Source organism: Diceros bicornis, chromosome 13 (genome assembly GCF_020826845.1).
Source record: "Diceros bicornis minor isolate mBicDic1 chromosome 13, mDicBic1.mat.cur, whole genome shotgun sequence".
NCBI classification, from domain to species: domain Eukaryota; kingdom Metazoa; phylum Chordata; class Mammalia; order Perissodactyla; family Rhinocerotidae; genus Diceros; species Diceros bicornis.
In genome coordinates this window covers 16,916,917-16,943,908 of record NC_080752.1, presented here as the reverse complement: position 1 = coordinate 16,943,908, position 26,992 = coordinate 16,916,917, and the positions used below count along the sequence as shown (strand labels likewise).

The 26,992-nt window shown below is 51.2% G+C and overlaps 1 protein-coding gene across 1 annotated transcript; it reads right to left on the bottom strand.

The window, feature by feature from the left end:
• Positions 1-1,096: 1,096 nt before the first annotated feature.
• Positions 1,097-26,992, bottom strand: CIMAP2 (ciliary microtubule associated protein 2). The gene is made up of 10 exons (XM_058551993.1): positions 26,943-26,992; positions 25,790-25,877; positions 25,128-25,292; positions 24,837-24,959; positions 19,652-19,789; positions 19,359-19,502; positions 18,052-18,213; positions 16,867-16,992; positions 14,577-14,710; positions 1,097-1,246 (listed from the first exon to the last, which is right to left on the bottom strand). Exons 1-10 carry the CDS (start codon positions 26,990-26,992, stop codon positions 1,174-1,176), a joined length of 1,203 nt encoding a protein of 400 aa, XP_058407976.1. The 3' UTR covers positions 1,097-1,173.

The following is a 26,992-nucleotide window of genomic DNA, read 5'->3' as shown; positions in this document are numbered from 1 at the left end:
TGGTATTGCTTTGAATCCATAAGTCAATATGGGGGAAAGTGACATCTTAACAACATTGTGTCTTTTGATCCATGAACATGGTATATCTTTCCCTTTATTTAGGTCTTCTTTAATTTCTTTCAGCAATATTTTATAGTTTTCAGTGTATAGATCTCGTACATCTTTTGTCAAATTTATACCTAAGTGTTTCATAGTTTTGATGTATTATAAAAGGCATTTAAAATTTCCAATTTTTGATTGTTTATGGCTAGTTTATAGAAAGAATTGATTTTGGAACATTGATCTTATTTCCTAAAACCTTGCTTAAATCTAGTTTGCACCTACTTTGAGTCATCAGCTTTTCTGAGGATTCAGTAAGATTTCTTTTTTTACATAGACAACGTCTGTGAATAAAGACAGTTTTACTTATTCTGAAACAGTCACTTCAACTTGAGTGAGAAAGCAACTGCTTTCCGTAAGGCGCTCACACTCTGAAGAGTGTCTGAAGTGTTTTTATCATTATATGAGTTTTGTGACCGAGGCTGTGGTGTCCCAGTCTCCTTTTCTCCAGGGACAACACACTCCTGCCATCCCACCCAATCTCTCACTGACAAAAAAGAGTGAGAGAAGAAACTCAGGACATTGTGACCGCCCCCGTTTGGCCTAGACCATGTGCCCATGAGGCTGACTCAGGGGTGGAGCTGATTTTCTCAGGTGGAGCAGCCTCCTCACAGCATGAGGCCCTGCTGAGCTTCCAGAAGCATCTGAGATGGAGACAGAGTATTCCTGAAGGGGGCCTGCAGCTGCCTTATGACATACACTACACTCTCCCGCCCCTCTGTGGATTTTAATGAACAGGGAGTCAAGCACTTTGGCCTTAGAATAGAAGGGTTCCAAGAGTGTCGACCACAGTCCACCCGTTTAGTGCATGTGCTGTCTGGCCCCCGTGTTCACGTCACTGGCAGATTTGAATTCTCAAGATAACTGATCTCTCACCTGTCCCAGCCGACATGATGACCTCCAGGGAGATGGCTCCAGCAAAAGTGACTCCACACATCTATCCCCTCTCCCAGGCATTCCCATGTGTCCTTTCTCTCCAAGACCCCCCATTCCCAGTCCTACCCTCCCATCCCCAGATTTGTCTTCAGGCCTTTGGGCTCCCCGGTCACTGCATGCTGTCCTTCATATGCGGCTTTAAGGAGTAGGATCTGAATTGTGATCCACGACGGGTGGGCACTTCCCCTTAGTAAACGGTGTGATCCTTTCCCTTTAAAAAGACAGAGAGAAAGAGAAAATGGAACTGGTCCCTTGGAAGGGAGTGAGCCCCCCTCCCTGGAGGGGCGCCCACAAGGGATGAACAGGTACCTGTTGGTTGTGATTCCCAGGGGATCCTCCACTGGGTGAGGCCAAAATTGATGACCTCCAGAGCTTTTACAACAAAACAGACTGGTTCTAAGGAGGAGATTCCTCTACTTTGCACCCAGTTTGGCTCATCAGAGCCCCCAAGTTGGTTTGTAAGAACTTTACGTACAAAATCCCAGCACCTGAAAGATCGTGTAGCCCAATGCTGAGAGGGAGAATGAGGGCCAGAGGGAGGAGGGAACTTGTCCGAGGGCACCCTGGTGGCCAGAGTGAGGGCCAGAATTCCAGCCCAGAGCCCCTGACCTCAGTCTAGTGTCTCGCCATTGTTCTGATTCTTTCCTCAGAGTGGACCCCCTGAAGACTCTGGTTGCCATCCGGGAGCCATTGGAAGATGGCATTTCACTAAGAAGCCTTTGCTTTGTGTGTCAAACAGCATCTACCAGCCCTTATGTTACACACACTTATGTGTCTGTTGATTGTCTGTCTGCCCCACCGAGATGGAAACTCCATGAAGGCAGGACTTTGATTTCATTACCGCTATTTCCCTTCTGCCTCGACCATCACCTGGTGCTCGGTAGGTGCTCCATGAACATCTGTCCAAGGAAGGGAGGTGGGACGGAGGGAGGGCTCGCCAGGGTGAAAGAGGCCTTACTGCCAGCCGGCGGGTCTCCATGCCTCTGGCTCTTCACCCCTCGCCATCCACCGCCCCTGGCCTGACTCAGAGCCTCAGCTCTCATCCGACCATTGAGACGGCCTCCTTGTCTCCCTCCCCAGCCCACTCCCCACTCCACCATGCCACAGAGCACGTCTCTAAAACTCAAGAGTTCCTTCTCATTAAACCCTGCTGAATGTCTGGGAGAAAATATTTGCAAAACACGTATCTGATAAAGGATGTATGCCTAGAACATATTAAAAAACTCTCAAAACTGAATAGAATAAAATAAGCTACCATTTTTTTTAAAAGTGCAAAAAAAGAAGGTATATGGAGGAAGCACACGAAAAGATGCTCAACATCTTGTCACTGGAGAAATGCAAATTCAAGCCACAAGGAAATACACCTATTGGGATGGCTAAAATTAGAGAAAAAAAAACCGACAATACCAAATACTGACAAGGATATGTAGCAATTAGACCCTACATATATTGCTGGTGGGAATACAAAATACTACAGCCATTTCAGAAAATAGTTTGGCAGTTTCCTATAAAGTTATACTTACACTTGCCAAGTGACCCAGAAATTCTACTCTAGATATTTACCAAAGAGAAATGAAAACTTTTGTCTATACAAAGAGTCATACGTGACTATTTATAGCAGCTTTATTCAAAATTGCCCAAACTAGAAACAACTCAAATGTCCCTCACCTTGGAAATGGATAAACAAACAGTGGTACATCCATTCAATGGAATACAATTCAGCACTAAAAAGCAACAAACTACTGATACACATAATAACATGAATCTTGAGAGTGTTATGTAAAATGAAAGAAAAGACAAAATTCTACACACGGTATGATTTCATTTACATGACATTCTGGAAAAGGCAAAGCTATAGGGACAGTAATCATATCAGCAGTTGCCAGGGGCTGGGGGAGGAGAGGAGACTGACTTCAATGGCAGGAGGGAACTTCTGGGGGTGATGGCAGTATTCTGTATCTTGCTTATTTTGGTGATTACACGACCATATGCATTTGTCAAAACTCATAGAATTGTATTCCTAAAAAGGGTGAATTTTACTGTACGTAGTTACACTCTTATAAATCTGAGTTTGAAAAACATCCCTCTGTGGCATCTCACAGGCAGGATAAAGTCCAAGCAGCTCAGCTGTCATTCAAAGTCTGCAGGGACTGACCCAGCCAACCCTGCCTGCCTTACTCTCTGCTATTTATACACCCACATCATCCAAAATGAACCGTCTAGTGTTGTCCAGACATGTCCTGAGCTTTTTTCTCCCTTTCCTTTGCTCATGCTCTTCCCTCTGTCCTAAATTTTTTTCTCCTCCCTGGACGAAGTGAACCCTTGTGGACAGAACACAGCTTGGAGCCGCTGGACCAGATATGCAGTCCTGCTCTGCTGCTGCAGTAGACAAAGGGCAGAAATGGCCCGAGTCTCCACTTCTCCTGGTGTCTCTACCCTTTGCAATGTGACTCTGCAGCTTCTCCCACCAACAGGCAGAGGCTATGTCCCCTCCCCTTGAATCTGGGCTGGACTTGTAACTTGCTCTGGCCCACAGAACGTGGTAGAAATACTGATGCACCATGCTGAGCCTCAGCTGCAGAAGGCCTTGCACACTTCCTCTCTCAAACCCCTCCCTCTTCCACGAGAACAAGCCTGTGCTGGACTGCAGCAGGGTGAGAGGCCATGTGGAGGAGAGCCTGGTTGCCCCGCCCAAGACCATCCCAGACCAACCAGTGCCCAGACAACACACAAACTCATGAAGAATAAGAAACAGATACTGTTTCAAGCCACTGAGTTTGGGGGTGGTTTGTTACACTGCAATAGCTAACTGACACAGTCACTGTGGTCCTGAGCAAGTTACTCAGTGCCCTCATCTATATAATAAAGGTAATAGCAGAGACCTCACAGGGCTTCGTGAGGCCCATAGCAGATGACGCTTATATAGAGTTGAGGACAGAGCCTGGTACACGTCAACCTTTGATTATGGTTGTTATTGCCTTTTCAAGCCCAACTCTTATCCAACTTTTGAGAGCCAGCCCAAATGTCACTACTTCCAAGCAGCCCTCCCTTACTCTCCAAATGAAATATAATCTTTGCCTCCTCTGAACTTCCACAAGACTCTCTCTATCCTCCTCCGATGCACTATATCCTTCAACTGTAATGCTCTAGAAACACAGCCATGACCTTGAACATAGCTGTCCATCCAGTACTGATGTAGACTCAGAGTCAGAAAAAGATGAAATGATCTGTATAGACCTGGGACAAGAAATCTGTTTTCCTGTCTCCCAGGCCACCAGTACACACAACCTCCTTCTAGGGTAATCCCAGCATCCTTCCTCACACGTAGTTGGCACTCAATAAATGTATCCTACATTGAACTAGCAACAATGAAAATGTGCAGGAGAGTTTGGGGGCTGTCACAAAGACTGCAGGGCCACTACTGGCAACCAGTGGGCAGGTACAAGGGATGGATGTGACATATCTCACCATGGGCAGGAGAGTCTGGCTCTCTGAAGAAGTGCCCTCCCAAATGCCGACGGCATCCTGCTGAGAAATGCTGGGCTACGGAAAAGGAGAAGGTGAAAAGTCCTTCTTCTAAGCAGACCCCGTCCTTTGAGACAGACTCATTATCCCCATTCTACAGCTGAGAAAAGAAAGAGGCTTGCTTCGTAGCCCAGGGTCACCAGGTAGGAGATGGCAGAGCAGTTTAACCTGCATCTTATCCCGAAGCCCACAGACTTGTCAGAGGCTCAAACAGGTCACATCAGGTTGGGAAGCCAGGCTTCCCTGAATGAGGCCACTGTGCAGACCACACTGTATAGAGCAGAGTCTAGGCCACGCGCTGGGACGGGGCTGTCAAGGCTGAGGTCAACGGGGGAACGCACTGTGACTTGTCAAGGCACACAGCTCATAGGCACAGAACCCCAGTCACCTCCCCCGATCCAGGGCTCACTTTTTAGGGTCTCCTGTAAAGTCTTATAACCCGCTAAGGGTTTCCTGCCTGAACAACTGGTAATTCAGACACGAGGAGGCAAAGCCGAGTCCCACCCCGATGTTACGTCTTCCGCGCGGCCCTTTCCAAAGATCAGCTGCACGTTGAGGAAAGCTTGTTGGCTACTAGATTTGCAGGTATTTGTATGCAAAAAGGCCGAACTCCTAGATCAAGACTCTACGATCCGGCCCCGCCTGACGGTCTTGCTGCAACACTTGCCACGTCCTTTCCTGTGCCCCGTCCCCCCAGCCACTCAGCCACCCCCAAACAGCCAGGCTCGTTCACCCCTCAGTGCCCATGCTGGTAGCTCAGATACCCTCCACCTCTCTGTGCCACGGTCCCAGGTAGACCTGGGCACTTCCCTCTGCACTCCATGCTCCACAGCATTTTGCTGAGCCCTCTGTCGGATACCTGATTCTAAATCAATGCCTCCCTCTGCCCCACTTGCCCGTGACATTTTGAGCGAGGACCCCTGGCCCCTAGCAAACGTTAGCTCAGTTTAATTGAATCATCAACCTTTTTGTGTCCCCCACCCCCTGCCCTCATCCAAGGTCAATCTTTTTCTGTGCTGGATTGACCATCCCTCCAGCCCATGGAAGGAGCTGGCTCCACCAGCTCATAACTGAATCACTTGCTTCTTCCTTGCCCATCAGCCCGGAAATATGCTCAAGTCTCTATCCCCACCCACTCCCACCAGAAATAAAGGAAAGAAGACAGAAGAAAAGAAGGAAGGGAAGAGGGAAGGAAAGTAGGAAGGGAAAGCAAAAATACGGCCCTTCTCTCCACTCTGCTTCCCTTGGAGCTAAGGCCCCATCTTTCCCTGGCGCCATGTTGTCTCTAGGCAATCACCAGGCTTCTATGTTGCATAGTAAATGGGTGGGGGGGGGGGGTTAGAGGGGGAGGGGGGCAGGACTTCCTAAAAGTTCCCCTTTCTTGTCCAAACTTCCAAATCTCCCACCACAGCAGCATGCACAAAGGCCAGGAGGCAAGAGGAAAGTGGACAGGTGGGGGCAGGTGGGGTGAGGCCAGGGAGCCGGCCATGGCGAAGCTGTCTCTGCCTGAGCCTTTCTGGGTTCAGAGAGCGTCCCTCCTGGTCTCATTCTCCAGAAAGCTGTGCAGGAAGAGTGCAGAAAGCATTCTGGATGTAGAGAGAGAAGTACTGGGTCCCACCTGCCCTCATCCTTCTTCTCACGCTGTCCTCTAACTATAGAAAGGGGGTGAGTGCTTTCCCCATGAAGCCGGGAGCCCTCTGGGACAGAACTGCTGTCTGGTTCTCTGTGACAATGTCCCAGTAGCCAGGATGTGCTGGGCACGTCGCAAGTGCTCGCTCAGTGTTTGAAGCCTGCATACACAGACGCCACCGACCCGCAGCGACTTTAGGAAATCACTTTCTCTCTCTGAATTTCAACTATCTCAACTGAAAAACACTGAGAGTAATATTTACCTTTTAAACTTACTGTATACAGTAAATATATACAAAATCACTTTGTACATTATAAATATACTCCAAGAATATAAGAATTAATTATTATTACAAAGAATGAATATTTATGATTTCAATTTCAGATTTCTGGACAAGGAATTTAGATTAAATTCCTTTAGCTTTAGATTAAAATGCTAAAAAGGTAGTGTGCATGAAGTATTTAGGAGAAGTATATCGATGTCTGCCATTTACTTTGAAATGTATCAAATTATAAGATGAGTAATAGATGGATAGAAGGATGGATAGGTAGAAAGAAAGATATGTCACAAAGTAAGAAGAGTAGAACATTAATGATATCTAAGTGGTGGGTATACAGGTGTACACTTTCAATTTTTCTGTATGTTTGAAAATTTTCATAATAAAATGTCAGGCGAAAAACCTTAAAAGGAAAAATACACTTCTGCAAAATCAGACTGAAAGTTCCCCAGGTGTTCCTTCCATGGAATTATCCAGACCCTCAATTAATGCTCTGACTAGTCCTTTAGCAAATATTTACTGAGCTCTGTCTATGCATGCCAGCCACACACTGGAGCGAGAGAATAGAGGAGTTCTGTTTAGTAGGGACCAAAGGCATATGAATAAATAATCACAATATAATGGGAAAAGGGCTTCAACCTGGGAATGCACAAGAGACTGAGAATAAAGAGACACTGTCTGGAAAAATCAGGGAAGCCTTCATGTTTAAGCAGAGTTGTGGAGGCTGAATAGGAGTTTCCCAGACACAAACTAGGAGAAGGATGTTCCAAGAACAGATCACATGTGGCCAAAGGCACAATGGCCTGAAGAGCACGAGATTGGTGCAAAGTGTCGCCTGGCTGGAGCACAGAGTGCTCATGTCCACACGGTCACAAGGTGGGCCAGATGGAGTAAAAAGACCTGGCTGTAACAGCGAGAAAGGCAGCCAGATGGAAAACCTCGTCCATTGGTCAGTCAACCATATTTATGAAGCACCTACTGTATACACAGCTCCAAAGAATGAAAAAAAGGCTACCTTTCCTACACAGGAGGTAAGTCCCAGGCTGCCTGGCTGGAGGCCCAGAACCCTGCGGTTTGGCAGGAAGAAGCAAGTGAGGCTTGGGGGTGAAGGGTGAGAAAGATTAGCTGTAATTCCTGGAGGAGATTTCGCAACTCTCCCACACACGCCCTACCTCTCCTGGACCGAAGACAGCAACCTGTTCCAGGACATGCTGTGTTCTGCCACCCATGGCCTCCTCCAAGCCTGGCCAAGGAGGAGAGCCTGGAGCGCCGAGTCAGAGCTACGAGTCCTGGTCCCTGCCCTGCCTCTGTTCGGCTGTAGGACTCTGGGCCATTTGCATCACCCCAACTTCTCCAAGCCTCACTTGCTCACGCGCAAGAGGGGGAGGATAGCTTCCTACAGCAGCTCCGCAGTCTGGGCTTCCGGCACGCTCACGTCCCCAGGCACACTGGATTGTCACCACCACCCTGGAGCTGACGGCCGGGAGTGACAATAGCACGTCCACACTGAGGAGCTGTGACCATCCACTGAGCACACGTCCATCTTTCCAGCCTCCATTCATTTCTATGAATTCTTTACTCCTCCTTTTATTTTTATGTGTTTTGATTTTTTTAAACTTCTAAAGTCGAATGATTGCTTCTTTTGGTTTCAATCTTTCTTGTTCAATATTAAAAGTAATTAAAGCTATGAATTATGCTCCAACAGGCTTTGACAATATTACATACGTTTTGATAGAGTGTTTTTACCGTAATTAATTTCTAAACAATCTGTAATTTCAAATCTGATTTTCTCCTAGACCCAAGAGCTATTTAGAAGGGTGCTTTCCAACTTCCAAGTACCTGGTTTGGGGGGTTATCCTTTTATCGTTAACATCTTGTTTCATTGTACCATGTTTAGAAAAAGTGACCTAAAATTTTCTATGTAGGGATTTTTTAATTGAGACATTTTTAATGAGATTTTCTTAGAGGATCAACTTTTAGAAATGCTCCATGAGCATCTGAAAATGATGTGGAGTAAAATATACCTATTCAAATCCTCCAGATAATTGTCTATATATCCTTATCTGTCAAATTCTCAGATGGGTCTATTAAGAATTCCTATTATGATTCTGGGAGTTTGTCACCGCTATTTTCGGTGTTTAAAGGTTCACGGTTATATATAACTTCTTCGAGGATTTTAATGTTTATCATGATTAAATACTCATCTTTGTCCTGTTGAATATTTTTGCCTTGAATTCTCCTTTGCTTGGCATCTGTAAACCACTTTTTCTTTTTGTTGTTGGTTACGTTTATCTGGTATCTCATAGCCAGATATATTCTTACATATTATGTCTTCCCCCTTTCTTGAGCTCTCCATGCTAATTCATTTTTCATTTGATTGGAATATGTCCCCCAGTAATATTTTCAGAAAAGGTACAGTTGGTATACATCCTGAATCCTTGTGCATCTCTATTTGCCTTACACGTGAATGATAGTTAAGCTACACAGAGAATTCTACAGTCTCAAGGCCTCACTTGAGAATTCTACGAACAATGTTTTCTATCACTTATGTTTCAGAAGAGAAGCCCAAAACATGTCTGATTGTCTTGTATTTAGATTACAGGTTATTTGTCTTTTTAGATGTGATACTTGCAAGATTTTTGTTTTAGCTTTGAAGCTCAGAAATTTCACACACTTTTAGTGGATTGAATGCATACATTAACCTCTCTCCCTCTGGAAATCCTACTGAAACACGAGTAAAGGAATTAAAATTTAAAAGCATATGCCCACAAGGACCAAAAGAACAGAAGCAGCAGCAGCAAGAAAAAGTTTGGAAGTTGAAAAGCAGAAGGAAGAATGGTAACTAACTTAGCAGACCCAAGAAAGCTAGCCCTTAAGACAATAGAAGATAAAGCTAAGAATTCCCTCACTCCAAAAGGCTGAGGAATTGGCAGCACCAGATACTTCTGGAAATGGGAGGGAAGGCAGAACCGAAAACAGGGATATTGATTGAAAGTCTGTGTAGTATGTTTCCCTCCCCAATCTCTGCAGCCAGATGAGTGCCTTTCACGAATGATGATTGAAGAATTTCTTCTCTGGAGACAGAGAGGTTCTCTGTGCAGGATGACACCAGGCATAGTTGACATCATGAGTACCATATCTAAAACAGGGAAATCAATGGAAGTTCAGTCACAAAATATTGAGACCTCTAGGCTCTTCTCCTCCACTCAGAGCTCTGGCAGCCAGGTTTACATCTCCCAGAAGAGCTTTCTCTGGCTAAGGCCAAGAGGAAAGATCTAACAACACTGACATTGAAGCCCCCCAGTGAAAACCCCCAGCTTGATCGCTCTCTGCTGAAGTACAGGATCAACAAGTGCCCCAGGGTCTGCAGTAGGATGCTGAGTTGGACGTGAGTGCACAGCCAAGGATCACCCAACATCTGAGAAAAATCTCTGACATGGAAGATTGAGGCCAAAACAAACCTACAGAAAAAAAGGGACTTGAGAAAAAGAGACAATGTCAGGCAAACTTGTCTTAAAAAGACCTTCAAAGGATGAGAAAGCATTGTGTCCATGAAATAAGAGCACGTTGTTACTAAAAGGAACATTCAGAAACCAAAAAATAACTCTCAGAAATTAAAATATGAAATCAGAAATGAAAAACTCAGTGAGTGAACCAGAGAACATTTCTGGTCACCTGAAATCGGACAGAGCTCAGAAGTGCCCAGGACAGAACCAAGCAGAGAGCAGGTTTTTCAAATGTATCAATGAAAGAGCATCTAAGGGAATCCTTCTTCCCACCATGTGACTCACTTTCTGTGCCTTGTGGCACAGTCCTATCTAAGACCCCAAGTGGGTCAGGGCTTCACGAGCAATACCGAACCTGAGCCCCAGGGAGAATCACCCACCAGCCTGACAATCAGACACCCACAGGGACCTGCTGGTTGGCTTCCATTGAGTAGCTTTCATAAACTTTAATTAAGCCTGACCATGTCCCTCCAGGGTGTAAATTATTCTCCTTTTACAGATGGGAAAACTGAGGTCTGGAAGACAAAAGGTTACTCTTGGCTGGAGACAGGTCTAAAAGGAGAATCATAATTTGTGTAATCTTTCCCAAGAGCTCTTTCCGTTTTACTATTTGTGTTTTTTTCTGATTATAAAAATAATGTATGTTTATTTGGAAAAAATCAAATATTTCAGAAACAAAACAAATAAGGTAGAATGCAAAAGACCCTGGTAACCCTGCAGAGGCAACCATGGTCAACAGATTGGGGCCTAGTCCTCCATAGTGTGTTGTCTACGCATACAGCAACGCATGTTTTAATGGGATCATTCTTCTATTTTTAAATATTCATGTGAATATATGAAGTTTATAACAAATTTATAAGATGAAGTTTATAATAAATTTATTCAGTTCCCCCTACCAACCCCCTTAGAATTTGATAAAAACGGCATTAAATGTGTACATCAATGGGGAGAATAACTATTTTTCCAATATCCAGTCTTTTCATCCATGAACGTGGTATTCTCTCCAATTGTTCAGGCCTTCAACATCTCTTAGTAAAGGCTTATATTTTTCTTCATTTATGCCTTAAATATACCTTATTAAGTTTATCCCAATGCATTCTATTGCTTGTGTTACTAATAAGAATGGGATTCTTTTCTTTTTCTTGGTTTTCTATCAGTCGTGGCTGCGGTATCAAGTGAAATTCTTCATTTATACACTTTACTGCACTTGCCTCCTTAGCTTTACAGTTTTAAAATTAACTCTCTTGGTTTTTTTAGGTTAACACATATCATTAGAAATTGTGATGATTTTGCTCTTCCTTACCAATATTTATATTTCTTACTTATTTTTCTTGTCTTACTGCATTTGCTAGAACCTCCAGAACAACGCTGAGCAATGCCGGTGATACAAGCATTCCAATCCTGTTCTTGACTTCATGAGAAGCCTTTAGTGTTTTACTGTCACAGTTCATGTTTTTGGGCTCCTCTTTCAAAGTCCCCTCCCTCTGCTCCCTCCCCCCTAGGACTCAAACACCCCCCTATTTCTCCCCCTGCCTCTGTCAAATCTCCATCTTAATAGAGGCTTTTCCTTGGGTCTTTGACAACAGACGGTCAGTTAAGCCACTGTAGTTTCTGTCCCCGGATGATGTGCATTTTAAGCCTCTGTAAAGAACTTACCCCTTATATTAATAAGACACAGAAATCTGCCAAGGCATAGCAGCTGCTAAGGGACAAGGATGTACCCACAAAACAGCATCCACAGGGCAGAGCACATTTACACGTGTAATCTCCTTTAGTCCTCAAAGCAGACTCTACAAGGTGGTTATTTTGTTTACTCTCATTTTTCAGATGAAAGTCTGTCTCCAAGTAACTTGTCCCAGGTCACACAGCTAAGTGGTGACACAGAATTCTAAGCCAGGTTACAGGGAAATCCTATAACTCTCGCAGGGCTGAGTGCTGGGTGTGATAACAGCAGTGAAAGAGAAGTCTGGACCCGAGGGGGAGGCAGATGCTCACTGGGAGAAAGCTGAGGGTCCAGTGGGGATGGGGCATCGTTTCCTCCCCGAGAGCCCTTTGCTGAGCACACAGCACGTAGGACGGGGCTTTGCTGATAGGGAGGCTGGGGAGGGCTGGCCCTGCAGGAGTCAGGCATGGCACTCTTCCTAGCACCCCCAAATCCTCACATGGGCATTGGCTGCGGAAAGGGCCTTGCCCTGGGAAGGGAAGGACTGCATTCTAGTCCCAGCTCCATCACTCACGAGCTGCGTGACTTTGGGCAAGTTTCTCCCCATTCTGGTCTTGGTTGAACACCTGTAAAATAAGGCTAACCACCTTGACTAGAGAGGGGAAGAAAATGCACACTAAACGTGTTCCATATGACTTTCAATTAAACAAGGCAGATGAATACACGCAGTTATCTCCACTCCTTCTATCCCCTCCTGCAATCCACTAAAAGAACTATAAAGGAATTTTTTAAAAATAGACAAGAAAGCGAGAAGGGGTATCAGGGGACAAGGGGTGTTAACACATTTTTTGGAAACAGAAAGTGCAGGGAGGCATTAGCAGAGCTGAGAGGGCCCAAGAGCCAGCCGCCTGCAGAGGGGGAGCCAATCAGCTTGCCAACTCCTGCCACAAACCCCAGGGAGGCTCAGGAATTGGAGGCACCAGTATCTCAAAAAGCAGGCGCAAGACCAATAGCTGAAAACAAGGGGAAAGTTAGACACGCTCTCCCCTAACTCCTCACCCCCCAGAAGGAGCCTGGAGGTTGACTATGTGGAGAGGCTCCGGAGAGGGGAGGCCGGCACAGTGGAAGGTAGACACAGGCACCAGTGTGGGAACAGAGGGAGTAGGTGGGTCCACGTACTGATTGAGACCCCCAGCCTCCTTCCGTAAAGGCCAGCAACCAGACTTGCCCCCCCAGGATGCACGATCCTTTTCTGGAGAAGCTGAATGGTCCCAGAGAAAAACCCCGACACACTGACACTGAGGGTAGAACGACCAGACCCCCATCCAATCACTCCCAGCACAGGCAGTCGGCAAGTCCCCCCCGCAAGACTCACAGCATTTTCAGTGCTTTCCTTTTATAAATATGAACCAGACAAGTGAGAGAAGAAAAGGACCTTGGAAGAGGTGGGGCCACGCAGGGAGTGCCAGGAAACCGAAGGAAAACCGTCATTGCTATCTTTAGACAAAAGAACATACCGCGCACACGACGCAGATCTGGGTGCTAATGAAAAAGCACCTACAACACGGAGGGCTCTCGGAAAGCAGAAAAGACGAGAGCCAACAGTTAAAAAGGGAATAGTAGCCTTCGAAGGTGAGGACAAGGAGAATTTACCAGAGAGGAGGACAGAAAAGGCAGAGATGGGAAATAAGAGAAAAAGATAAAACTAGAGCATCAAATCAGGACATCTAACATGCATCTGAAAGAGAGGAGAGAGAAAACAGAGGAAATCACCAAAGACAAAGATGCAAAAATTTTCCCAGAATAGAAGGTCCTGAGTCTGCAGATGGAAGGAACCCACTAAGTACCCAAAACCATGGGTGACAACTGACTCACTCTAAGATGCATCGTCATGAAGTTTCAGAACACAAGGGACAGAGAGAAGCTCCTGAAAGCTTCCAGAGGGGAAGGCGCAGGTTGCATACAGAGGACAGAACACCGGAATGGCACTGGAATTCTCCACAACCATGCTTGAAGCTCAAAGGCAGTGGAGCAAAGCCTTCAAAATTCTGAGGGAAAATTATTTCCAAGCTGAAATTTTATTTCCAACCAAACTGTCGATCAGTTGTGCAGTAGGAAAAATAAAATTTTTTTTCAGGCATGCAGTCTATCAAAAATGTTACCTCCCATTACCTTTTGCAAGGAAGCCATCAAAACAGGGAGTAAGTCAAGAAGGAGGAAGACTACCTGGCTACTTGGACTACTTGGACAACAAGAGGCATTTAAAAGTTGGTTTTCCCTGAGCAATCTGGTCCCCAGAACCTGGTCCTCACGCCCTCACCAGACTTTCCAATAACAATATGATCAACTCTAAAGTTGATGTTTCTTCACATTTTAACGTTTCTGAAGTTAGATTACATTGCAACTGATGGCCTCCTAGGTCAATAAAATACGGCAGTGGCTAACATCTGTGAGCTGTTTTACCGTTAGCCACGGTATTTCATGCACCTTTTTCCTTCGGCTTCACAACGATGTCCTGAAACGAGCTTTACCCACCCCATTATGAACACTAAGAAACTGGTGTTCTTGGTGTGGAGAAGTCCCCCAAGGCAACACCTCGACTGTGCGGGTCGTGAGGAGGAGTTAGCGTTGACCGAGTTCCTTTTACCTCACGGGGAGCTCTAGATAGAGCATCTCATTCGGGTCTCCACAGTCCTCTGCTCATTTGACCGCTGAAGAAAATGAGGCTCAGAGAGGTTAAGTGATGCACCCCACCTCGCACAGCCAGAAAGCAGCAGAGCCAGGATCTGAACTCTCTCCACTGCCATGGCTGTTTGGCTGGCACTAGGAGCAACACTTGTGTTCCCACGGGAACCAAGCACAAGGGGGGAGCCCCCAGCCCACCCCAGAGTAAGCCCTGCCGTGCCCTTGCCCCTCTGCTGGAGCTCCAGCAGCACTCACTGCATGAGCCTGTCCCAGGCCGGGTCGGAGGGATAGCGCTTGGATCCGCCCAGGAACAGGGACCGATATCGCTGCCGCCGGTCCTTTGTCTCCATCAGCCAGGGGTTGAGGTAGCGGCCCACACCTACAGGGTTCTGCACCAGGGAGAGGACGGCAGGACATTAGCAAGCCAGAGGCCTGGCCTAGAGATGTGATCTCAGGTCCCCTCCCCTCTCTAGACTCCTCCCTAATCCATCTGTTATGGGTTGAATTGTGTCCCCCAAAAGATACATGGAAGTCCTAACTGCCAGTACCTCAGAGTACGATCTTATTTGGAAATAATTGCAACTATAATTAGTTAAGATGAGGTCATACTGGAGTAGGACGGGCCCTTAATCCAATGTGACTGGTGTCCTTAGAAGAAGAGACACACGGGGGAAGACAGCCATATGATGGAGGCAGAGATTGGAGTGATGTGTTTACAAGCCAAGGAATTCCAAGGACTGACGGCCAACACAGAAGCTACAGAGAAGACGGGAAGGATCCTCCCCTACAGGTTTCAGAGGGCACACGGCCCTGCCAACACCCAGATTCCAGACTTCCGGCCTCCAGAACTGTGAGACGATAAATTTCTGTTGTTTCAAACCACCTACTTTGTGGTACTTAGTTACGGCAGCTTTAGGAAATCAATACACCATCCCACCCAGCAACCTGGGTCGTAGATACAAGAGGCGCCAGCAGACGGATTCAGCACAGAGACGCCGCCTGCACAGGGTGACTGGTGAGCGCAGGAGCACGTAGGACAGACACCCGCCTTCTGCCGAGAAGCGGTGCAAAGGTGGGCTGGGCAATGTTAGGAACCAGACACCAGTCCAAGGTGAAGCTAGACTTGCCTCAGACCAGGGAAAGGCCCGCCTCGGGAGGGGGGGCAGGCTCCCGGGCAGGGGGTGCAGGCAGAGGGGCTTCCCGTCCCGCGGCAGGGCGAGCTCAGCCCCTGGAACCTCGACCTCACACCGGCCCTTCCCACCGTGGGGTGGCCGGCCCTGTGGGAACAGCATGGCCATTTAGCTCTTGTCTAAACATCTTATTTGAGGTCCCCGAGTGAAGACCCTCTTCCCTGCAGGCAGTGCAGTCTGCAGGTGAGAAAAAGAAGGATGCGGGAGTCTGAGCAGCTGGTCCTCACGAGGATCGTGAGGGGTGTGAGCACACTGGGACCAAGCCATCACCGGGGAAGGTGAGGAGAGGGGTGCAGGAGGGAGAGCGTGGGTGTGGGCTGCAGGATAGGGCAGTAGGAGCATAATGGGAAGGCAGATAAGTTACAAGCAAGACGTTCCCAAGGAAACCAGGAGAAAACTGCATAAAAACGTGCAGCTGTTCATAACCAGGAAGAAGTAACCTGTGCTACTGGACGCCAGGACAAGAGCTACCTGACGGGGGGGGGGGGGGGACGGTCCTGGGCTGCGGGAAACGTCCTCTTCCACACTCTGCGGGGTGGTTACGTGGGTGAGTCCATTTTGTGACAATTCATGGAGCTGTTCACTTAGGATTCATGCACCTTTCTGTAGGATTATTAGACCCCAATAAAAACTGCACTTAAGGGGCTGGCCCGGTGGCATAGTGGTTAAGTTCTCGCGCTCCGCTTCAGCGGCCCGGGGTTCGCAGGTTCGAGTCCCGGGCGCAGACTGATGCACCGCTCATCAAGCCATGCTGTGACGGCATCCCACATACAAAATAGAGGAAGATGGGCACAGACGTTAGCTCAGAGCCAATCTTCCTCAGCAAAAAGAGGAAGATGGGCAACAGATGTTAGCTCAGGGCCAATCTTCCTCACCAAAAAAAAAAAAAGTGCACTGAAAAACTGAAGGGTAGGAGTAAGAAATAGAAGGAGATTGATGCCCAGTGCCATTTGTATAAATTAAGAAGGCATGCACACAAAACCCAAGAACACAAACAAACTAAAGGTTCCATCACACACACACACACACGTGGGGATGGCAGCCTCTCGGGAGGGGGACAGTGACAGAGGAGTCCTAGTTCAACCAGGGATGAGAAATGGGCCAACGGCACCGGCTGCCCCTGAGGTCCCAAGACACATGCAGAGAGAATGGAGGGAACATTCCCTGGGGAAAATAAGAGAGTAGGATGGCTCTGGGGTGACGCCACTTCACGCAGTGGTTCTCAAAGTGTGGTCCCTGGAACAGCAGCATTTGCATCACCTGGGAACTTGTTAGAAATGCAAATTCCCAGGCCTGTAACGATAGGAGAGGGTGCCCTCCCCATCACCACATACCCCCCACCTAGACCCACTCACCCAGCTTCCCAAAAGCGTCTGGTAGGCCTTCATGCCTATCCTCTTGGAGGACAGCAGGAACGGTGGCTGGCTGACACGTTTGCATTTCTTCTCTGGAGGAAGCCACATCCCGGGACCAGATGTGGCCTAGGGGTAAGAAATGAAGGCTGAAAGCTGGAGAGGTCTGGTGGTGGTCGGCCTGGGGCCAGGGCAAGTGGGGCTCCTGGAGCTGACCTCACTCACCTGGCAGCCCTGGGCCCTGAGCCAAGCATGGTGGGAGGTACCCAGCCACCTCCCAGCTCACCAGGAGCCCATCCCCGGGGGTGAAGGGACCCTGTGGTGCTTCATGACCCATGCCACCCACGCTAACCTCTCCCATCAGCCTGACACCTCTCTCCAGGTTCCCAAGGGCCCTCGTGGCCTGGCAGGGTCCATAGAGACACTCCGAACCCCAGCCTGGGCAGCGAAGCCACACAGACTTTGGAGCTAGATGAGCTGGGTTCCAATCCCAGCTCCTTCTCGCCCTCGCTGGGGAAGCCTAGGCAAATCCCTTCCTATTTCTGGGCCTCAGTTTCCTTTTGTGAAATGCAAATGACAATCCTTCCCCAGGGGTAGTGGGAGGTTGGCAGGTGCCTGGCCCAGAGCAGGCATTCGGGAAATGTTAGCACCCTTTTCCCTTCCTCTGGACCCCAGTCCTTCCCAAGCCCCTAGCAATTCTCTCCCCGTTAGGGGGCAGACCCTGTTTACGGGACCCCGGCTAAAGTCTGGGCCTACTCAGACCACTGGTTGCCACATCCCCAGAGAGAGGCCCACCTCTCCCTCGGACAGAGCAGGTATGCAGTCCCTCTGTTGGGGCAGACCCCTTATTCACACTCTGCCCTGCCCAGTTGTCTCCCCTGTTCCCTCTCCAGGTTGGGGAGGGGCAGGGTGGAGATCACAGCTCCACACTGTGGGCTCTAGTCTGTAGCCTCCTGCAATTCTCACAGCCGCCTGGTTATGCTCATAGGACGGGCATGTGAGGCCCAGAGAGTGAGGAGACTTACCCCACGTGACTGGTAAGTGCAAGACCAGGGTCGGAACCAGGCGAGCCTGATACCAAGGCTGAGCTTTCCCCCTAAAACAGCCACCCACCCTACCCCGACCCCCGCAGGAGAGCCACCTTCCGAGAAAGGAAGAAAGGACGGCAGGCCACAGGGGTACACTGACTAGTTTTCGGGGGCACTGGCTGAGGGTGGACCAGTAAATCCTCTCAGGAGGGGTTTCTGGGTTGCGGGAAACTTTTGAAAAAACCCCACGCTTCTTATTGTGACGTGAGTTAAGTTCTTCCACAAAACTCTTGAAAGTCATCAGTTCCCTGGGGGGTTTTTCCTGAGAAATAGAGAAGAAAAAAAAGATATGCGTTATGCCAGGAAACTCAAGAGCCATCTTTCTGGACCCTCACCAGAATCAGAGAAAAGCAGGTGGCCATACAACGTGGCATCACACTCCACCCCGCCTGCCCACGTCCCGAGGCCAGGTCAGCCCCAAGGCCCGCCCTGACCGGGGCAGGCGGAGACACAGCTCCCCAGACAGGCCGGGGGTTGGTCTGACTCTAGCACCCCCAAAAGTCAACTATTTTTTAGGTAATAAAACTACTACTATTATGTGGCCTGGGCACGGGTGGATCTGGATGGGCGTTGGCTGCAGGCTCTGGGGAGGGTCCCGAGGCCCCGCTGTGCTGGGCAGGACCACCTTAGTCGCTGGTCATGGGGAGGTCTGGGGGTCCCGGGGAGGAGCCAGGTTGGAGGGCACATTCAGTGGCTACTTACCAACTGGTGCAAAAGTATCTCAACATTTCACCACCACCCCCCTTCCTAGCGCTCTTAATTCCCTTGACTGTGCGCTCACCACCCGCTGACACTCTATGTGGTTCTTTACTCATGATTATGCAGACCAAATAAACAGGTAATTAGACAAATATGTAAGTCCAATTGCTATAGGCATGAAGAAAGCAAAGTGCAGCACGCTGTGGATCACACAACAGGAGCTTGACGGGTGCAGGAAAGGGAGGGGGCAAGCTAAAATTCTGCTTCAGTGTCTCCTCCCGTCCATGCAGTTCTCTGCTTCGTTAACAGCGCCGCCACTAACCCAGCCAGCTTAGGCGAGTCTGTGACGCCTGGGAAGTGTTTCCAAAACAGCAGGACCCCCAGCCCTTCGCTGTCGAGGCCCCCGCAGGCCTGTGGCATTGTGGCCCTCCGCACCTCTCCTGCAGCTCACGCCGGTGCAGAGGAGAGACAGCTGGCGGTGAAATCAGACAGACGTCTGGGGTTCACGGCCCAGCTCCACCCCTTACCAGCTGCGTGGCCAGCCTCAGTCTCCTCATTTGACACGGGGAGCCCTATCCCGCCCTCGCTGTGAGGGTGAGGTGAGCGGGGTGCAGGAAGGGCCCCGTGCAGTGCCTGGCACACAGGGTGGTGTCCTGGTGTCGGTAAGCAAGTGGGGAATGCACTCCCACACCCCACCCGGCTACACACCTGCACAGAGTAATGTCCGTAAGGCTGGGGCTTGCTCCGGTCACCAGAGAAAGTGTCATAGAAGCCACGAGTGCCCATGGATTTTGCCAGGCATGCTTCGATGCCACTTTTGATGGAGTAGGTGCCTGGTGCCAGACCACTCCCCTAGAACAGAGCACAGGTCACAATCCCGCAGGAGAGCTGCTGAAGCAAGCCCACGGCCCCCTCAGTGTCTCGGTTTCCCCATCTGCTCTGGGAGTCTCCCCTGGGACTGAGCAGGAAGGTGGGCAAGGCCCCCCAGGTGAGAGGAAGACCTGATGGGCCAACGGGGGCGGCTTGTTGGTCATCCTGCACATGAGGCCCTCAGAATGCGACCGGTTCCAGGAGCTCTGCTCCAGCTTCGTGTACGGGTTGCCCTTCTCCCCGTAATTTCCAGGGCCTGGACAGTAGTTCTGTGGGGGAGGGGGGACAAAAAGCCTATCAGTCCCCCTCCTTGTGCTGAGTGCGTCTGAGGAAGACACACTCCCAGGAAGCAACGGATTTTCAGGGCCCCTGCGCGTTAACGGCCCCCCAGCGCACAACACCGTCGGCCTGGGAGCCTCCACCGCTGCTCGAACCTTCTGTTCCAAATTCAGACTCTTCACCAGACCCCGCTGACCTGTCCAACTCATCCCTTACCATTCCCTTCCTACATCCCACACTTCTGCCAACGTGGGCTCCTTGCTGGTCCCCAAACACACGCCATTCTGCCACCCTCCTTGCCTTTGCTTGTGCTATTACCGCCACCCGAGATGCCCTACCTGCCTTCTTTGCCTTGGAAAATTCTACCAACCCTGCAAAGCCAGCTCACAGATCTTCTCTCTCAAGAATGAAGCCTTCCTCCCCCCCCGGCACCCCACACAGCTGCTTGCTTTGGTGGTTTAGAAAATCCCGCCCACTACACCCCTGTGTCATAGTCCTGTATTTGCACGAGTGGATTTCTCACTGTGCTGTGACTTGGAAGGATCTGGAGTCTTGGGTTCAAATCCTGGCTCTGCTGCTCCCTAGATAAGTGACCTTGGGCACATCACTAATCCTTCGGAGCCACGTGGTTCACATTTGTAACATGGGGATAGGAAGACGTTTTTCCAGGGTAACGAGGATGAAACTAAATAATGTCTATAAAGCTGCCTGCGGTAAGCACCCACACGTGATAAGTCAGGGTGGGGTGGCTGTCTTGCAGGGGCAGGAGGAGGTAGCAGAGGCTGAGAATCATGGCTGGAAGGAGCATCTGGGGCCTCGACTGCCAGGGTTGAAGGTATGGTCTTTGTCGGTGGAGTGAGGAGAGCCACGCTGCAGTGAAGGTGGGTAGGTGGGTGGCTGGGGGTCCTTGGGTCGAGACCTGGCAGGATGCTTGCTGCTGCTCTGCATCTTTCAGCCACGTGGGGTCACTGCTGCTCCGTGGATGGCTCTGCCCTGCCCCTCTCTGGCCCCTGGAACTGGCCCTGGGGAGGCAGCCCAGAACCGGTGGGCAGGGCGGAGGAGGCAGGGAGCTCTGCTGAGGGAGTCAGGTCACTGCGGGCATCAACGTGTTTGCTCTCAGAGGAACAGGGCTACACATTGCCTCCTTCCAGGGCCCTGGGGTTCCAGGTGTGTTCAGGAGGAAAGCCCCCAGGTAGTGGTTGGGTTCCTGCATGGTGAGTTAGGTGCTTCACAAGCCTTAACATCATGGTCCTGGAGGAGATCAAATCAGTGCCATCCGCAAGTAACAGATGGGGAAACTGAGTCTCAGAGAGGCGAACCTCACGTCCAAGGTCCCACCTCCAGAAAGGGGCTGCGCTAGTGCTCCAGCACCGAAATCCACCATCTTTCTGAGCCTCTGCTGTTTGCCGGGCACTACGGTGGGCACTAGGGTGGGCAGGCAATGAGGTCTGTGATGTCCCCGGGCCTCAGCAGTGTGGGTCATGACCAGGAGTGAGGGTGGGCAGCTCCTGAGCTCAGGACCACGCCGAGCCCAGGCTGGGTGCTCTATCAGCAGAGCCTCATCTCCTCCCTGAAACGTTCAGGTTCAGATGTGTACAACACACTAGGGCTGATGTGAAAGCTTATGAGTTTATCTAGAATGTTGTGTTGTCAAAGTTTTTGGGACCCAGGCAGAAGTGATCAGTCCTGGGGTGGAAAGGGGGTGTGAGAATGGAGGAATTGTCACTTAAGTTTTTTTAGCTGGACCTTGAAGAAGGAGAAGGATCCCAGAAGATGGTGGGGGAGAAGGCAGTTCCCCCAAGCAGCAGGGCAAAGGCAGGGAGGCTAGAATAACCTCCCTGAGGCCAGTTGAGAGAGGTTTGCTGGGGAGAGGGTGGGAAGGGCCCTGAAGGCCGTGCCGAGGTGTTGAGACCAGATTCTGAGGCATGAGGCGCTTAGGAAGGTGACTCTGGCCATGGTGGGAGACCAGGGAATCAGTGGAGAGGCCACCTGCCCATGGGTGCAGTGGGGTGGTGGCCTGGGCCAGGCGGAGACAGTGGGGACAGGAGGAAGACAGGAGGCACAGCACAGACCCCAGTGACCGTGGGGAACCAGGTGCCACTGCTGGGTTTCCAGCTCTGGCAGCTGGGTGGTACCATTCCTCTAGAAGAGATGCTGAGATGCTGGGGGCGGGGGGCGCAGAGTTTGAGGTGCCTGGAGGACCCCAGGGTGGGGATCTGGAGCCTGGCTGGCTGAGGGAGACCACCCCAAAGAGGGAGGTGCAGAGGGCGGGGGCTGGGAAAGAGGAGCCGTGGAGGAAGGCTGGCAGAGGAACTCCAGGGCTGCAGAGCGCAGTGTCCCAAAACCAAGAAGGGGGAGGGTGCGCGGAGGGACAGGGTGGTGGGTCTCACCCACTGCCGGTGGCGGATGGGGTTGGGAAACCAGAGGAGAAGGCATCGCCTTTGCGGGAGCTGTGGTCTGACGGCCCCCACTCTCTGGGGAAGGATTCATGGGCAGGCACCGAAGCTCTGGCATCAGCACTGGAGAAGGCCCCCACGGAGAGGTCAGCACCCTGCACAGGTGGCATTTGTAGACCTGCAGTGGTGGGGGACAACTGGAGGGACCAGAGACTGACAGAGGCCATCAGGGTCCCAGCCCAGGCCTCACAGTGAGATGACGATGGAGAAAAGCAGGCCCTGGACATGAGCCCCCCAGGGACTGCCTTCTGCACCCACCAGGGCAGCGCCACCTCCTTGAACTTACTGTGCAGCCCTGAGCCCAGGAGAAATCCTGCAGGGACCAGTCGAGGTTCCTGCAGGAGCAGATATGGGGATCGGGGGGAGAAGAGGCAGCCGGAAGGGAGGGACAGGCCATGGCCCCTTTACCCTGCCAGACAGCACTCACAGACGCCCCGGTGCTGGGGGCTGGGGACACAGGACAGAAACAGACAGCCTCGGATTTGCTCCCCTACTCCTCTGCCTCCAGCTGGCTGGGCTCTGACATTAGACCCTGGGCTCCACAGACAGTCAAGGAACAAAATCCCAGCGAGCCAAGCCTACAGGGAAAGTGCAGGGTGACGCGTGGACACCTGCCTCTGCCACTTGGGAGCTCTGGGACCTGGCGCTCTGCTCTGCCAGAGCCTACTTCACAGCAGTAGTGCCTACTTCCCAGGCTGTTGTGAGGATGAAACTGATTGGTACACGCAGGGGCTCAGCACAGTGCCTGGCCCACAGTAAGCGCTGTGTTCAATGTCAGCTGTTATTACTCTAGATTTGAAGGTAGGGACTCATTTTTAAATGCCTCCGGGCGTCCCCTCTCCCTACGTTGCAGTTACAGCTTCTACACTTGAAGATGCACGTGCCCGTCCTCTGATCATGGCAGAGCAACTTCCAGGCTTCGAGGAGGCTTCACAGTGGTAAGGTGTGGGGGACGGCCCTGGCTCCGGGGGTGGACATGCCCGCGTTTGGATCCCAGCTTCCTCACTTGCAGCTGTGCAGCCTGGGGCAAGCTGCTTACTCTCTTTGAGCCTCCAGGGCCTCATCAGGAATGACTGTAAAACATTAGAATGTTTTGGAGCTCCTGGTACTTAGCAGGCACACATGCACTTATTCAGTCCACAAATACTTATTGCGTGCCTATTATGTGCCAGGCACTGCTGGGACCTAGGAATTCTGCAATGAACGAACTAGGTAGATGTGGTCCACCCTCAGGCGCGGATGTCCAGTGGGGGAGAGACACCAAACACACGATCACAACAGGGACTCCTAGGAAAGGGAGATGTCACCTAGTGGGGGTCAGGTCAGACCTTGGAGCTGAGAGCTGAGGGGTGAGGGGCCAATGAGGAGGAAGGGCATTGCTGGCAGAGGGACCAGCGGGAGCAAAGCCCTAGCTGAAAGAGCATGGCTCATTTGAGGAGCTGGCAGAGGACAAGAGTGTCCAGCGCAGTCGGCACAGAGGCCGGGCAGGCAGGGCGCTCAATGAACTGCAGCGCTGGCTCAGTATGGTGCAATTCCCGCCTTCTCCCTCACGACCTTACTGAGCTCGAACCCCACCCAGTGTCCTCCCCACAGGGGTGTCACCCCATCCACACCGAGGCCACTCAGCCTTCCTGCCACCCCACCTCCCACGGCCATCACCACCCATCTGGATGCCCCGCCTCCAACCCTCACCCCATGAGCAGGGTATGCCTCCTTCCCCCATCAAAACCCCCCACTCTCCCCCAACAGCACTTCAAATCAGACCTGAAGTCCCCACTTGCTGCAAGGTCCTCACGGCCCGGCCCCCATTCCTCTGCTCTCTCACCTCCTCCCGCCTTCGCCCACTCCCTCCGGCCACACTGGCCTCCTGCCTGCTGGCCTAAATCATCAAGCATGTCCCTCCCCCAGAGCCTCAGCCTTTGCTGTTCCTGCTGCCCGGAAGGGTCTTCCATAGATACTGTGAGTCTCCGTTGCTCACGTCCTGCAGGTTTTGTTCAAATGTCACCTCCTCCCAGAGGTCTTCCCTGACCACCCTGTAAATTGCACCTCCATCACTCTGTCCCTTCCCTGTCTCATTTCTCCTCACAGGCTAGATCATGTATGATTTGCTTCTTTGCACAGTTGTTTCTACTACTAGGACCCCAGCGCCATGAGGGCAGGGACCTTGTCTTCATCACTGCTGGGTCCCCAGGGCCTAGAACAGTGCATGGCACTTAGTGGTTCTCAATCATTATTTGCTGGGTGGCTGGATGGATATCTAGATGCGTGAGTTTGCTGAGCACCTAACGTAGGCTGGGATCTGTACCGGGGACTCAGAGATGAACCAGACCATCCCTGCCAGCAGGGAAATCCCGGTCTGGTGCGGGAGACAGATGCAGGAATGAATGTACAACAGCCAGTGGGCTCAAGGCTGTGCCACTGGAAAGCAGAGGGGCTCTGGGGACCCAAAGGAGAGGCTGGCCCAGCCTGGGGAGGCGACACATGGGAGGAAGGGCGCGCCCAGCACCACCCAGTCTGCACGCCCTGCAGACAGGGAGCGGAGCGGGGAGGAGGGCTCCACTCCGTACACGAGGACACCTACCCCGATGAGTCCTCGGAAGCGAATCTCCCCAGAGCTGAGCAGCCCCCGGGTGCTGCACGGTTTCTGCTGCAGCTGTTCTAAGAAGTCTTTGAAGTTGTAGGAGCCGGGCCCCAGCTTTTCGTTCTGCCCCAAGAGGAGAGAGCCGAAGGGAAAACTTGAAACTTGGGAATGTCCACAAAGGAAGGAGCCCAGGGAGATAACGGTGTTCTCTAAAGGATGAGCTCTCCCCCGGCCTGGGAGGACACCGAGGCCACCCCTGGAGAGGGGAGGGGCGTGGTCCCAGGGCCTCACCTGCAGCTGCTTCTCTCTCATGATGGCCCGGTACTGGAAGTGGGGCAGCCGGGTCAGCCGGGTGGCTTCCTGGGCCTTGGCCCAGCCTGTGCCCGCCTCCTTCCTCAGCTTCTTCCTGCTGAAGCAGGTCTCCTTGCAGCCGTAGGTCCCAGGTCCCATGTGGGACTGAGTCAGAGCGCAGTCAGAGCCAGGCCAGCCACACTCACCTAGTCCACCCACAGAGCAAGTCCTCACCAAGCCACCACCCTGACCTAGGGGTGGACAGGCAATGTCCCTCTGCGGCCCCCACCCCCCGAATGGAGCCCAGTACAGGGCCGGGGGGTGGGGTGTGGGCTGTGGCACTCAAGGTGCCATCATTACATTGGCCCCTTTCACTTTGGGAGGTACAGGAACTTGTTCAAGAGCCCACAGCCAGTCAGTGCAACAGCTGGGAATGGAGCCCAGGTCTCTGTGACCCCAACCCCTGCTGTTTCCACTGCAAGCTTGAGTTTATCAAACACGTCTGAGGCCCCGGCTCTGAGCCAAGCTCTGTGCTGAGGACCGAGGGCAGGGAGAGGTGTAAGGCACAGCCTCACACAGCTCAGCTCATCCACTCTGGTGTAGGACTCGGAGTGGCAGCCACCAGACCATGCGGGAGAGTCAGTGAAACTGCACAAACTCACCATGTCCACGGAATAAAACCTGGAGTATGGGGCCTCCGTGAAGGTGCTCAACTTCTTCTGTTTGGGATAAACAGCGGAGACGTCAAACCTAGGGAAGGACAGAGGCCCAGTGAGAGCCCAGTGCCTGGCACCCAACCCTGGTATGGGCAGTTCTGGGGGGCGGGGGAGTTGGCCTCCCAAGGGAGGCTTTTTTGGGGCTGGCCTATGAAGGATGAGCAGGGCTGCTCCCACTTCGGGGTCTTCCTCCTTCTTGGTCCGCTCTCCCTGGATACCACCCTTGCCTGGTTCCCTCTCCCCTGCTGGGGACCTTTACTCAAAAGTCACCTTCTCAGTGCAAGCCCCACCTCACTCCTCAGCACTTGCCAGCTCTTCCTCCCAGCTTCCTTTTTCTCCACAGCCCTTATCACTATCCAACATTTTACACATTTTTCTTGTTTATTATCCACTCCAGCCACCCCTCCCCAACAAGAATGCAAACTCCTTGAGTGCCGGGTTTTGCTATTTGTTCACCGCTGTCTCCCCAGATGCTAGAACTGTGCCTGGCCCATAGGAGGTGACAGATACCACAGGTGACATATATATATATGATACATATGTCTATATCATACGTATGTATGAATGAAAAAGACATCTGGGCTATCCTCAGCACAACTTTCTTTTCTTTTCTGCTGGGAAAGATTTGCTCTGAGCTAACATCTGTTGCCAATCTTCCTCTTTTTTTTTCTCTCCCAAAGCCCCAGTACATAGCTGTATATTCTAGTTGTAAGTCCTTCTAGTTCTTCTATGTGAGCTGGGCCACAGCATGGCTGCTGCTGGTGGCGACGCAGAGGGAGCCGAACTTGAACCACTAGGCCATCAGAGCTGGCTCCTGCCCATGACTTTTGAGCTGAGTGACCTACTATGGGCCAAGTCACTTGGCCTCTCAGACCCCGGCACATAGTAGGTGCTCTTGAAATGGTTCTAAATGACTTAACAACGATGGTGAAAGGACTCTGGGCAGGGAAGTGCAGCAGGTATGGGGGGGAGAGAAAGTCGGGCCCCCACCCCTCACTCCAGTCCCCCTCCTCTGCTCCCCCTCCCCCAGGCTCCAGCCTCGAACCCAGGACCCCCTCTCCCCCCAGGCCGAGATCGCCCCAGCCTCACCCCACCCCACCTGTGGCTCTGCACCCCGAAGGGCGCCCCAGTGAACCACTTGGTGGCCAT